A 14,760-nucleotide genomic window follows, 5' to 3' on the forward strand; every position below is an offset into this window, starting at 1 on the left:
AAGTAGACCGTACATGTACCAGAGTTAATAAATAAATACTCATAGTTGTTTCTGAGAGTCCATAAATAAAGATAGCCATGATGGTCATGGTCGTTGTCTTTCTGAGTTAGATGTATTTTGGTTTTGCTCTTCTCCCCTACTCTGCTGTCTCATTAAAAAAAAAAAAAAAGAAATGTAAACTACAGGTTCTGACCATCTGTGCCCATTAACAATACCTCATAGTTCTTGGGAAAGAATTAGCATTATTATCTCAAAAAATCTGGCCTGATTCTAATTTTTATTACACGCCTATAAGCTACATGGATTTAATATTGCAGATAATTAATGAATTTTGCAAATATTTAAAGGTAAAATTCACTCATCTCTTTGTCATATGGTTTTTTTTACTTTAAGCGAATTTTTAAATTTCTTATCAATTGGTGTTACAAATTTGTTATGAATAAATTAGGATGGAAGTAATTTATATTATTATTTAAAAATCCATTTTATTTTCATTGTTTTCATCTCTGAAACGTTATCACTTTGTAGTAGCATTGGAAAATCAGAATTGTTTTAAATAAGGTAACAGGAAAAAGAGGAATATGGGGTATTACTTCTGTGAAGATGCAGTAGAAAAAAATGAATAATGAAAAGAAGAAGAAGAGGTGTGATAAGAACTAAGAAAGAAAATAATGTCAGAGGAGGAATATTTCTTGCTTGTGGACCCCTCCCAAGGTCTGTAGGTGCAGTGATGCTGCTGTAGAGAAAAGGCAGAGTGAGAAATATTTTTGCAATAGATGCGCAGGGTTTTGAAATCTGTGCTTGGTTGGTCTGCATGTAGCTCCTGCTGTCTGTGGGAAAACATTCTTAGGCTGTGGAGAAGTGAGACCACATAGGGCAAGACTTTGCTCCAAATTGTGAAAAGTCAGGGGCTTGTGCAGATTTGCCATCTTACTGGGATCCTGTGCTTCAAACTTTACATACATGTGGCTGAGCTAACTGCATGAGGTTCCCATCTTTGTGGGGAGGAATGGGGAGCTTTGATCTGCCTGTGCATGTGTTCTGATGGAGCCATCCAGCACTGGTGACATGGACCTGCCAAACCTCTGGGTATTTCTTCCCATTGAGTCTAAAGGAAGATTGGAGCAATGAATCAGATGTACATGCATGCAGTATAAATATCTACTTCATTCATGTTCAGCCAGACCTTCAGACTGAAAATCTGTTTTAGAAATTAACTAAGTCCCTATCCCAAAGGGCTACATATTAAGACAGCCTCTGAAAGAATTTGAAGCCCTGAATACCTGTCACTTCTAAATTTTTTTCTGCCTTTATAGTAATTAATTATGTTTTCCATTTAAACAGTGGTAACATTTGGGTTTTTCACTGAAACATTAGTAACAATTCATTTTTATCTGCTATTTTTTTAACCCCAGAAACTACCTCTTCAGATTGAAGCTTGAGGATCTCTCTCTAATACAGGTATGTTTTTATTTCTGTTTCCTTAATTCCTCTGCAAGATGAAGGTAAACAGATATTTTAAAGCAGATAATCAAGATATTCATAAGCTTCATAGCTACACATAAATATGCATCTGTTTTTGTCCTTTTTCGGGCCCCTTATTATATAAGTCATATTATCCCTTTTAATTCCAGATTAGCCTTTGTCCCAGGCCATACAGATCTTATGTTGCCTTACTTTGCTGTGATTTTGTTAGAGTGGATTTTCATAATATTCATTAATACAATTTAAAATTAACTACGTTTGCGTTCAGTACTGTCCCTATTAATTAATGAAATAAAACTATACAGCTGAGTACATAAAAGTAAAATTCTTTCAGGTAAGGCTGTCCTTGTGATTTGTCAAACAACTTGAGTATGTTTTAATTAGGCTTTCAGATTTTATTTGCCTTTATAGAAACAAGATCTGATGTTAGCTTATATTTAATAAAAATTGCAATATTAATAAATATTCAGTTTTGTTGCTGGTGTTTAAAGCTGTGACACATGATGCACTTTTAATATACAGAATTTGGACTGTCTACTTTCATCTACTGTGCCATGTTCAATATCCTGACAAATAATTTAAGTGCTAAAGATTCTTGTTGAGAGACTGCACTAAGAGGTGCTGTTGTAGTTTATGCTGTTAATTCATAGATTGAAGTTCATGGCTTTCCTTTGTTAGGACCTATATCAGTAGGCTGAATTCACTAATGAGGGAGAAATCTGTAAATTACAGAGGCTTATAATTGTGCTGATTCAACCAGACCCCTTCTCACTCTAATCAGAAAAAAAATAGAAACTGAGCACAGAAATCATACTGCTGATGTTACAGTAGGTTACTGGGTTTCAGTCTTACGCCTTTAAACAGTTCTTTCAAGTTGACTTTTGGTAAAGTTTCTTATTTTATGTTCAATATTGTAGCACCACTTGTTTGCCTCGCTATCTTCTAACATTCTTCAACAAATCTTTAGAAAATTGTGTTTCTAAATCAAAAGTGTTCTTTTTTATTTTTCCTTTCGCCAGCATATCTTTACTATCCCTACACCTAGTATTCAATTTTTCCCCCTTATTTTCAAACCTACCATTATTACTCCTTCATATTTTTCCTTCCCAGATCTTATCTTCCTTTTCTTTCCTTCTACTTCACTTCTAATTCTGTTAGAGTGTCTCAGGACAGCCATTATCTAAAAGATGTATTTCCTTGGATATGCCAGTTTTGGCAGCTCCAAATCAGCTGTGAGGTGACTGAAGCCTTTCTTTTAATTTGTAGGGTGAATTATTTAGGATTTCGAAACTAGCTAAACAACACATTCAGGTCTTGTCTTGTAATCTGATATTATGTTTAAAATAGAGAGGAACAAAAGTGGGAAGCAATGCAAAAGCTGTATGAAATCCTAGCAGAACAGAATGATGGAATTTCAGGGGAAAAATAAAGCTTTTTGTGGTTTAACCCATTGGTACTTTATGTGCTAGTTAGCGTTTGTTTGGCAAGGGGCTGAGCACTTTGACATTTCATGTGCAAACAGAAGAAATTTTCTTTTAATATTTCTTTCTCTTCACACAGTTTTTGTCATAGTAATAATGTAAAAAAAACTCTCATTAAATTCTACTTATGTTGCTTGCTTTGATTCTTTTTTTCTTGGTGTTTTTTTTTTCTTTTGCATGAGCCAGCTTTTGTAAAAACATTGCAGATATTTCATGGCTAATAAGCCATGTTTTCACATCTGGAAAAAGGGCACACAGTAAAGATATGAGAGGCTTTCAGCATAGCTCAATAACAAGACAAAAAAAGCTAGAAACAAGACAATCCATATACCTGTTGTTTAATTATCTTAGAAAATTGCACATTGTGTGTGGGAATCAGGAGAAAAATTACTGACTTTTTCTCTTGCACAGCAAATACTTCCAACATGGAAGCAAATTGGAACAATTTACATCCTACTTATCTACAGTTTTCAATTAGACCTTTATAACTTTATTTCCTTAGCATTGCCACTTTGTTGTTTGGTTTTTGTTTTTTTCTTTTTGATAATAGCTGATTCATCAGTTGAATCTTTCTTCTTGTACTTTTCTCTCTGGAAAACAAAGGGAATGCCTCAAACTAAATTTTGACCATTGACACACATCAGTTATTTTTGTCCAAGTTCATTTCCTCATCTGTCATGCCTGTCTGTTGGAATATATTAGTTTGTGCACACACTGCCACTGGGAAGACAATAGGTTTTATGTTACTTATAATAAACTTGCAACAGTAATAATCTCATATTTATAGCAAAAGCATATTTGAAAATATATTGTTTACAAATGTCTCTGTATTTTTGGAAAGATAAAGATTAAAAAAAAAGAAGTGTTCTTTTTGGAGTATCATCAGACTTTGCAAGATTACCAGATACTGTTTTATAAGAGGAAAGCTTTCTAAAAGGGAATGCATTAAATAATGACTTCTTGTGTGCAAACATTTTCAAAAATTTCTTTGGGCCAAAATATGTGTATGTCCTGTCTTTTACAAGTGTATGCCTGGAAAATAGTTTGTAAACACAAGATAATCTTCCTTGGAAAAAAACAAAAACCCAAACCAAAACCAGACATCCATTTGAAATTCAAGTTATCACAAAAGAAATGCAGAACATCTATTAAAAGGATCCTGTTTCCACCAGTTCAGTGGAAGTTAATCCCTTGTAAAAGTGGGGTTAGTGTGCTTCCAGGGTGCATCAGACAGGATGTGCATTTAAACATGAGCTGGCGCTGTGTGCTGATACATTGCTGCCCATTGTGGGTGCATCAAAGTTGTCATCCCACATGTCATGGTTCTGCACTCTGTGCTTTATAGGAAGAGCATGTTGTTTGAATAAGCAAGTTTCATATGATAATATCTTTAGCAAACCAGTATTTGATGTATCTCAGCAATTTTCTTTGTGTAGAAGAATAAAGAAAAATAGAGCAAGTGAAAGCCTTTTAAGCTCTTGACGGAGAAGCCGAAGAGTCAAATTGTTCAAAGCTGCCTGCTGGAACAATGCATGCATAATGATTATGGATTAGGGAAGAAGCACTCTTTGGGGTTGTAGAAGGGCAAATATTTTATCTCTCTGCAGCAATAGCAGGCTCACAGACAGAGAAGGCCTGACTCTGCATGGATTTGTTTTGTGAGCTTTGCTTTGTTATTGCTCACCTCAAGTAACAGTAGAATGATCCATAAAAACATTGGCCAAGATGAAAGCTATATTTCCTGAAAACTGTGTTATATTTCTTAAAATATAAAAGCAGAAATCTAAATAGTAGTTTTTAAATGAGTAAATTTATTTTCAAAAATGTACTTTAAAAGCCATGACATCTAGGAAAGGTCAACGTTAATAGTCGGGCTTTGACATTATGAGGTGGGTGGCTGTCACAAGTGTCTGTTCTCACCTTTTCTTTTTTCCAATTTTTTGAAATGAGAGCTTCAAAATTCAAACATTTATTTGTGTCTACCTACATGACAAATTTTCTGATGTGTCTGTAAAGAGTAAAAAGCTAATACATGCTGGTTTATAAAAGTCTTTATGCTACAGTTGCCATAATCAATATAAGCCAGCCTGCATAATCTTTTGGATTTGATTATACAATCTTTTCACAAACATACAGAGTGTAGATCTTTTCTTCTTCCATAAGGTGAACTTCTTTATAAACTCAGGTCATTAAGGCATTTATAGGGCACATGCTTGAGTTTGCCTTTCTCATTTAAATGTTCCATCTATGAAGTCTATTGCTATTTGAGATGCCCAAAAGGTTGAATACAAGCCTGTTCCACCTGCTTCTGTATTTACATAGCTCACCACAGGTCTTATTCTTATTGAGAACCTTCACATCTTTCAGTTAGAACAACACACGCCTCAGAGTACACTTTTAAAGGCAGTTTTAGCCCATTTTTGCTGCAAGATTCAAATCAAATTCTTTATACCAGCTAAGAAGATTGTAGTTTCATTTTTATGTGTGTTACTCAACTTTAAATTCTGGAATCTTGAGGATTTTTGTTTATAGATTTGTTTGTCCATGTGTTTATACATCCACACATAAGGCATGCAAGGCATTCAAGGAATTAAAGGCAAGATTGGAACTATGAATTTTCTGGAAAAGGAGCTACTTTGGAGAGCAAATTTTACCTAAGGGAATTCTTGCTATTGTTTGCATGTGTCAAGTGTGTCTGAAATACATGTTACATGTGATTGTTCACTCTGATAAGAGACATTTATGGTTAGGTGGTAGGCTAAATAATGAGTTAAGTAAATTATACTGTTCTTTGAGTGTATGTTTTGTGTGTACCTATGAGAAATAAACAGGGATTTTTATTCCACGATTGAGGTTTTAAAAATATTCATATGTATAACCTGAAATGCTTTTTCAGACTTTACATGAATTTTAATACAATGTATAATTAAAAAAGAAATTAATTCAAAATATTTTTTAAATAAATCAAATCCTCACCAGGGTTGTAATTCCATTTTGAAAATAACAATTGTTTGCTGTTGTTATAAACAGGGGTTAATGTATCTTTTGTGAGAAGCCTTTGTAACCTTAGTTTGTCTTTGGTTAAGGTGGTACTTAGCCAAGTCTATAAAAAATGGAGGCACAAATCACTCAAACTCTCCTTACAGTTAATTTTTGGGTCAGTGCTCTTCAGTTCCCTTTGCTATGAACAAAATGAAAAGTTGTAAGTAGTTATGTAGGATCAAATCTTTACTTTATGCTCATGATAAACACTTGCAGTTATAATCAACAAATTTAGAGATAAAGGGAATGAAGCTTTAATATTTTAACCTCAAGTTTTCCAAGTCACTAAATAAATAGAATCCTTAAAAGGCCACTTAATTATTTTTCTAAAAAATTTGTTTACTGTATTTCAATCCATTTATTTTGTGTTGTATTTTACTTACAGTCACTATTTGTGTAAAAGATGCCTGATTTGTGAAATACATGAAGGAAACCTGATGAATCATCATTTTATTTTGGGGTGAAGCAACTGTGCCGAAAAGGAAATGAAAGAAATATTTTTTCTGATATCACACTTTAATGCATAAGGGACCTCAAGTAAGAATGTCCTTAACTGATGACAATCATAGTTTGGCAATATTGAAATTCCAAGAAGACTGAGATTTAACATTCTATTTGAGTGTCTAAGCAGGGGAAAAACAGACAAAACCAATGAAAAAAGCTCTCTTGGGTTCACCTGTGCCTGGTATCTGTTTAAGGGTGAGAGGAATAGAGAGCATTCCTCCCTATTACAGGTACTTTTCTCCCTTTTTTATGTGAAGGTAGCATCAGTCACCAAAATACTGTTTCTTCTTAGGCCCTTTACATTTGTGTCTAGGACACACAATGGATAAGCAGAGTGCATAAGTTAGTTTTACTTTTGATGCTGTTCCAAGTTCCTCAAAAGGTTGGAAGTGAAGGGAGAAACTTGTGCTTATAAAATTTTCCAAATAACACTGAGGTGACCAAATCACACAGAGTGACAAAAAAATAATAGAGCTAGTGCAGATGTTTGTTTTGGTGCTAGGGATGAGCAATATGTGCAGAGGTGTTCGGACTGTTAACTTTTGTCTAAATTGGTGCTGAGAGAAGAATTTATAAAAGAAAAAATTTAAGAAAAGGCAAAGGGTGGTACATCTACATATCACAGTGCTACTGCTGTCAAGTACCTCATCCTCTTGTTGGTACCTTTCTGGTGGCAGACTGTTGGATTTGATTGTACAATAAGTGCACAAATAATTAAATTAGTGTATTGGAAATTTAAAGAAGATTTATAAGTATTTGTGAAGCCAGAGCGAGTCCTTTGTAGCACGTATAGATGGACTTGGTGGCTAGTGTATTCCAATTCTTTTTTCTGGGATCCCAATAGTATTTTCATTATCTTGTTTGCTGCTTGCATAACAATAGTTACTGACCAAATGTAAAACTTCATCGAAGCCAGAAAAGGATGAATTCAGCTAGCAGTGGGTAATTTCACATATCTAATCTTTATCCAAATGACCTCTTTTACATGTAGCTGAAAGCTAGATATAGAGCATGTTAGATCCTAAACCTAGATAAATCATGTTAGATCACACAAATCCTGATATTCCCTTACAACATATTTGTGCAGAAATCAGTTACCAGCAGGCAGTGCTTCATTTCTGCTAAAAAAATTTTTCTGGAAACAGTTATTGAAACAGCTGGTGCTCTTAGCTTCACCTATATATTAGTCAGAGGATGGCTACTGTTCCAAAACCATTTAGGTTGTATTTGGCCAAGTCCTGATTCACTCTGCATTCTGAATTTTCTGAATTTTCTTTCCATGTGTGGGATTTTTCATCTGCAGAGGTGTGGTTACACATATCAGCTAATTGTTTAAGGGTTTTTTCCTCAGTGTGATGTTTTAAGTTCATATGCAGACCCCCATTAAAAAAAACTATAGAGAGGGCATGCAGGGCAGCCAACTGGATGTGTTACTCTTCTGCTCATTTCTGCTTGTTATTCATTTACACTTGGCTTCTACAAAATTTTGGACGGTTTTAGTCTCCAGCATCTGTGATTTCCTACCCTTCAGTACAGTTGAAATTTGTCATGTACATTTAAAAAGCATCTACCTGAAGAAAGAGTGCTGGCAATTTGGCAGGGCTTTGCTGCTGGTTTGGCTTATCTGTATGTGTTAGTATTTTCAGAGGTGGAGGAAAAGAGTAGAGTAAGAAAACCAGGCAGAGATGTTATTCTTCATTTATTTGCTGTATCTGTCATTGTTTTGTGCCAGTACTAAAATATGTGTGCAAGTGTATTCCTAGACAAATGAGTCCATTTAGCCAAGACACTTAACTTTTTTATTATCTTTTTTTTCCTTACCTCTGCATGTTAGACTTCTTTCTTGTATGTTTACAGTCATCTTCTGTTCTAGTTTTGTGGTAAAGAAGCAACATAGTTACTAATATTTTTCCCTTGCACTGGAGTAAAGCTTCTCTTTTCTTTAGGTATTAAAAATTTTGGGGGTTGTTTTTGTGTATTTTTTCTTTGCTTTGTTTGGTTTTTTTTAAAGAGAAAGGGGTAGCCTGCATCTCCTGATGATATAATATGAGGGCATTCATGCTCATGACAAATAGAGGTGATATCAAAAAGTATATGTATACATTTTACAGCTGATACTCCTGAAACAGCTGATTTGGATTTTATAGTGGAATAATTTCACCCTTCCTGATACTTTTCCCTGGCATTATCTATGGTGGTCAGCCACACTGCATTACATGCACAAAAGGTAGTTGAGGAAATGGCTTTCTCTCAGAAGGTGACACTCGTTCATGTTTTCACTAAAACTATAAATCATTACAATCACACAAGAGTAATCACCAAGTAGAATCTGTTTGAAAATAAATCAGGCTGCTGCTTTCCAAATCTTTGGACAGTATACAACCCTGGCATACTTCAGCTAATTCTGGACTCGAACAGCAGCCTGTGACAACAGGGTGATATTTATGGAGGGACACAAGCTCTCTTTGGCTATCAGCCTCTTTCAGTGTCACCTCTATACTGAGAAAGTTCAGAAATGTTAGGAAGCTGTAGAAAATGAGAGCAGAAGAACTAATATAGAGACTGAAGGCAGATTGTCTTACTTCTTATATTGTCTTGTCAGGTGGAGAATTTGCCACAAGCAGTTGCTGATGGAGAGTTCCAGCTCTTCAGCAACTGGATGCTGCAGTGCTGAGCAATTTAGAAAAGAAATGGAATATGCAGTATGCTCTGGAAGACATGATATCTGTAACAGAGTGTCTGCAAACATGTTTATTGATTTTTGCTTATGGACCATGATAGTTCCTGCTATGGAACTGCATTGTGTGTTCTGGCCTGTAACAATTAATTAGAGTTCCAACAACAGTTTCTATACTGTGCATATTTAAAGAGCAGGCCTAAAGATACATTTTTTTAGCCATGGGGAGAATTGTCTTTTGGAGTATTGCAGAGATCCATTCAACAGTTCTGCAAGGTTAGGTGGGATAGGGCATAGATGCTTTTGAGTGATGCTACAGAGAGGAGATGAGTTCATCTTACCTCTGCATGTTAGTGGTCATCAGTACTTGGCATAAAGGCATTGTTTAGTCTGTGGTGTCCCCTACAATTGGTTGTTGAAATAAAAAAAATGGTAAAATTAAGAAGACCAGCATTTAAACCTCGAGTAATAGAAAAATGGTGGAGCAGCCTCACGTCCCCTCACTACAGGGCAGAAAAATTTAAGATACACATCTTGACCCTCAGCTCTAAGGAGCCTTTGACTTTAAAGGATGCACCCAACTGCTGAACTATGGGAAGAATTGGCTGTTTCCATAAGGCAAAAGGTTCTGTTCCCTTCCTTCCTCGTGAAGAGGTGTAAATATTTTCAAGGTTAGGAGACTAGTTTTTTGCTGCTACAGTTTAGGAAAACTCAGGATTTTTAAACTTTTAAGGAAACAGAGCAGCCATACTGAGGCTGAGAGACATGGACACTTGTTGCTATAACCTAGGTAGAAGGACAGATTTGAGGAGCTTGCAACAAGAACGTTGGTTGGTCAGGGTTCCATGCAGAAATGTGTGGGAGGGAGGGGCCTACTCTCCTGAATGGTTCAGGGCACAAGGAGAAGGTTCCTTCCAGTGTGTTACTTGCCTGGTCAGCCCAATTTATGAGGTGGATTGTTGCTCCTAAATGTTTGAGAGAGACACTGCTTAGTCATAGCATAGGAAGCTAGACCTGTTCTGAATTGAGATTGAAAGTTGTTTTACTCTGATAGGCTTATCCAATATTTTGGGATACCTTTTGCCTTCAATTATTTTTCTGCTGCCTTTTCCTTACCCTGTTTTTAGTTCTCTTCTGTTTTGGCATGTATCATTTTACCCATCCCAGATGGTACCTCAATATGATGCTTCTTCTGCCAGGTCTGAGAGTGATAAATCATGTCAAACTATGAAAATCAATCAATTTATTAAAACTGAAAGCTTAATGTCCTTTGAAATATTTGGGTTTAAACACATATATGAGATTTTTATATTAAATTTTTTGTATAGCTGTTATTTTGAATTTATTTGAAGGCAGGCAAATCTAGACCCCCACAGAACACAAGCAATTCCCAAATGCTCAGTGGAACAAATTGCCCTCTAAAGGACATAATCTTACCCATAAAGCAATTAAGAAAAATAATGTCACTGTTTATGATGTCAGTATTTTACTTAAAGTTTGCATGCCTTCAATTCACAGCACTTCTAGGTGTTTGTCCTCAAAGTGGAGCTAGGAGTCTGAGCTTAGGTGTTTAGGCCCTCTGTCTGGTGGATGGGGATAGCTCTACACCCAAGCATGGGATCCACTGATACCTGAGTTCTGAACTTTCTGATGCTCCTGAGGAAGAATATTGAGTGCACAGGGAAGAATAAATGCCACCTTTATTTTTTTTTAGTTAAGTATCTCTATTGAATTTGACAATAAGATTTTTTTTTTTCTACATCACACATATGCAGCAGGCTTCCATTGTGAGTAAATAGTACGTAAAATGTGTGTCAAGCTCTTTCAGTCATGGTTTCTGAACTCTGCAAACAATATGAACTTTTGAAGAGTGTGTGACCACTATTGTGTATTCTTAAGCAAGGCTGAATTGAATATGGGCTGATCTATTACAGAGTTAAGTTAGTTATAGGTTTATGTCCTGTAGTTTGGTTTTTTCCCTTTTTTATTTTTCTTTCCTGATTTTAATACTATCTTCTTCAGTCAGTACTTCTGAATGTTGTATGTTTGCTCTAGTGCCTGGGAAAAATTTTTATTTGCTTCTCCAAATCAGGGATGTAATGGTGATTGGTATACTGCTTTTCCAAACAAATAATCAAAATACGAAAAGAAAAGAACAGACCATTACAAAGTTATGGAAAATTGAGAAATTACAGGGTCTGTACTTGGGCCTGTTCATATATATTGAGATATTTATAACAATTCAGATTTATATAAGTAATGAAAATTAAATAGTTCAAAGGAAAAAAAATGTAGTTTTACTAGAGGACCTACAGTTATGTCTATATTCAATTTTGAAAATTACCTCCTTGATGAAAACCTACAGTTTTTTTTTCCCAGGGTATAGCTACTGTTTTAGTAGTCAGAAATAGTCAGCCACAAAATGTTCATGTTTTGGTTTAGGTTTTAAACAGTCTGATTCAGTTAGTTAGGTTTATTAAAAATCAAATGAAAGACGTGAGAAAATCTCAGAATTTCATATATATGTGAGTACCCAGGATAAAGCAACCTTATGGAAATCACTTCTAGGAGAAACCAGTAACTGTGTCAGAAGCAAAACACATTTCTGTTAATTATTAGTTAAATAACAACTTCATTGTGGTATTGACCATTTTTATGTGCTATGTGATTCAGTTTCTTAATACTTTCATTTCTAAGTGCAAACTAAGGTGGGCATGAGTTTTCAGAATTTTGAAATCATCTTGGAGATAATTTGATTAATCAGTAAATATTTCTAGAGGTAGGATGGAGATTAAGTTAAATGTTTTCCATTGTTTTGGAAAAAAACCCACCAGATTTATACTGTTATGTATTTATTACTTTCTGAGTCTTTGAATTGAGCATTTTAAATTAAAGACAGTGTCTGGTACATTTATGTGACATTGGTTTCTGTTAATTGCATTTAAATATGAATGACAGAATGAATTCATTCTGAAGCCACATTGAGTGGAAAATGCAGTAGCTGCCCAGTATTTGTACACAGCATCGCTTCTAGGGTGTCTGTCTGAGGGCATCCTGCTTGTAAGGGTAATAGCTCATAAGCTCCAAGTTTTTACCTAGGTATTTGGGCAATTGGAGAGTGATTCTGTGCCTCCTCCCACTCATCTCAGGGACCTGAAATGATGAAAGATCAAACTGTTCTTTACTTTTTCCCCCACTTTGTAAATACGAGAACTATGAAATCAAGAGGAGAGACTTTGAGGGAAGTGATCAACTTTCCATTGATGAGATAAAACCTTTCTCAGGGAAACTGTGAGGCAGCAGTTCTCTGGCCTCAGAGAGCGGGCAAAGGCTTTCCTAGAAAAATCCTGGGAAACTGTGGGAAGCTAAGAGGAAAAGAATTCAAACAATTATTATCTCTCTTTCAGTAACCATTGTTTATAGATATGGTTCTCTAGAGTGTGTTATTGATAGCCACCAATAGTGTGTGAGGTTTTCACTTTGAGACCAATCAGGTCTTACATCCACCATTGTTTCTATAAGAACTGTAGATTTATAATAATAGTGTCTTTCATGCCTTCTGGATCATGGAGTCAATGCCAATTATTACCTGGCTGGGGGCCTCCTTCTGCAAAACTCTTTCTGACTCCTACGTGCATGGTTATTTTTGTTACTCAGTAGAATTATGCATACTCTTTTTTTCTGAATACCTAGGCAATAAAAATGTCTGAATTAAGTTTTATACTGTCAAATTCACACAAAACTTTTCATAGTGGCATTTTTTCTTACTTTAGTTATGTTAGGATTTATTAATGAAGCTTTTACAATATGTCAGGACAGGTCTGAAGAAACAATAATTCTGTATGTTCGTAGAAGATCAAAAATATGCCATCATATATTTTTGAAGACTGCTCTAGGCATGATTCCAGTCTTTTTTCACACATCTGACAGTGCTGTTACTTATAGAATATTTTGCTATTCAGCATGAGAAAATAAAGCTGAATGAGTTGTACTCAACAAAACTCTGTATATGCATTGACAAATTAAAGCTGAGTGGAGAATTTCACACGCTAATATATATGTTGGCAAAATCCTTTGTAAACTGCTGTGGTTTTGGGTTTTTTTTACATAAAATGGTCATAAAATAGACATTAAATACTGAAAACAGCAAGGGTGTCAGGAGACCTGCATGGATGCACAATGAGTTTCCAACTATACTCAAGCAAAATAAATAAATATTCTAGTGGTGGAAGCAGGGACAGGTGACTGGGAAGGAATACAGAAACCCCTGTCCAAGCTGCCTTGGGTGGGATGAGGAAATCCAAATCCATGTGCAATTGAGTCCCATGAGGGATGGAAAGAGCAACAAGAACTTTATTTTAAAAGAAAGAAATCAGATAAGAATCAGCTGCTTTTGTGTTTCCTCTTGGAGTTGTATTTAGATTATTATACTCTAGCTATCCCATAAAGGAGGCTGAGAAATAAATCTGAAACTTGGGAACCGATACATGGAAAATCATGTGCAAAACATCTACAAAAGCAGGCTTACTGTGTAAACCAAGTATATTTTTCCACTAAAATTTGTAGTTTCACTGATTTTTCTGCTACATGCCCAGCTACAACACACAAAAGGAAGAATTGCTTTCATTTTCAATTGTAGAGGAAGAAAAAAGTTCAGTCATTTTTATTTCTGTAAAATTGCATACAAAATGTAAGACGGTATTATTCATTGTACAATTGCACTTTAATTAGTTGACCTTCAGGAATGATAAATCTACCCAGGAGAATGTTGAAGGAATAATTGTATTTCCTTCACCAAAATTGCTGAAACTTCTGTGATGAAATAACAGGTAGCATGATTAAATGCTGGTTTCTAGTAGCTACATTCTCACTGGGACTTGCAAGTTGCTGAGAGGAGTAGCAGGACAGGCTGGAACACAGGTAAAAATATATTCCTATAAATTAATCCAATCAGACTAAAGCTCTATAAATGCATTTTAGAGTTGGTGCAACATAGAAAACTCACTAATAATGCTAAGGAAGGCCTGTCTCTGCAATCACCTGCGTGAACTGGCAAAAAAAATACATCCTATAGCCTGAGAAATCATGCTAGGACAAACACATCTGGCAGATGGAGTTAGGGAGTTTCCAAAAGGGAAAGTTCAATGTTTACTGCAAGTAGGTAAAATGTGTTATTGGTTTTTATCTGTGAAGAATAAGTGATATTTGCCAGACTTTTTCAGAACAGCAGGTATATGGGCAATGCAGAACATAACAGAAAGGATCATGAAATGCTTGCTGGGAGAACCAGCCATGCATAAACTCCCTGCTGATTCTAAACAGCCAGTTGAAGAAAAAGTGCCAGGAAACTGGAGATTACCTCTTAGAAAAAAAAAAAAAAAAGCCAAACAAAACCCCCAAAAAACTAAAAACACAGATTGAATCTGGTTTGTGTAGAAAATCAGAGACAAATAGATGAAAGAGCTTTAGTCAGTGTAGCACAGAAAATGGAGTCCTAAAAGATAAAATCTGAGGAGAAAAGAGGATTAAAACTAGTAATTTCTTCAAGAAGAACATCTGGTCTGGCTAAAT

At 35.4% G+C, this 14,760-nt stretch overlaps 1 protein-coding gene across 2 annotated transcripts in view; it reads left to right on the forward strand.

Annotated features, from left to right (window-relative positions):
• Positions 1-14,760, forward strand: part of SEMA5A (semaphorin 5A) — a 313,648-nt gene that overhangs the window by 126,742 nt on the left and 172,146 nt on the right. For both annotated transcript variants that reach the window (XM_066559905.1, XM_066559914.1), the window contains exon 6: positions 1,416-1,461. In XM_066559905.1, coding sequence (XP_066416002.1) covers positions 1,416-1,461 — 46 coding nt within the window. The remainder of the gene's footprint in view (positions 1-1,415; positions 1,462-14,760) is intronic.

This window comes from Molothrus aeneus, chromosome 1 (assembly GCF_037042795.1).
Source record: "Molothrus aeneus isolate 106 chromosome 1, BPBGC_Maene_1.0, whole genome shotgun sequence".
NCBI classification, from domain to species: Eukaryota; Metazoa; Chordata; class Aves; order Passeriformes; family Icteridae; genus Molothrus; species Molothrus aeneus.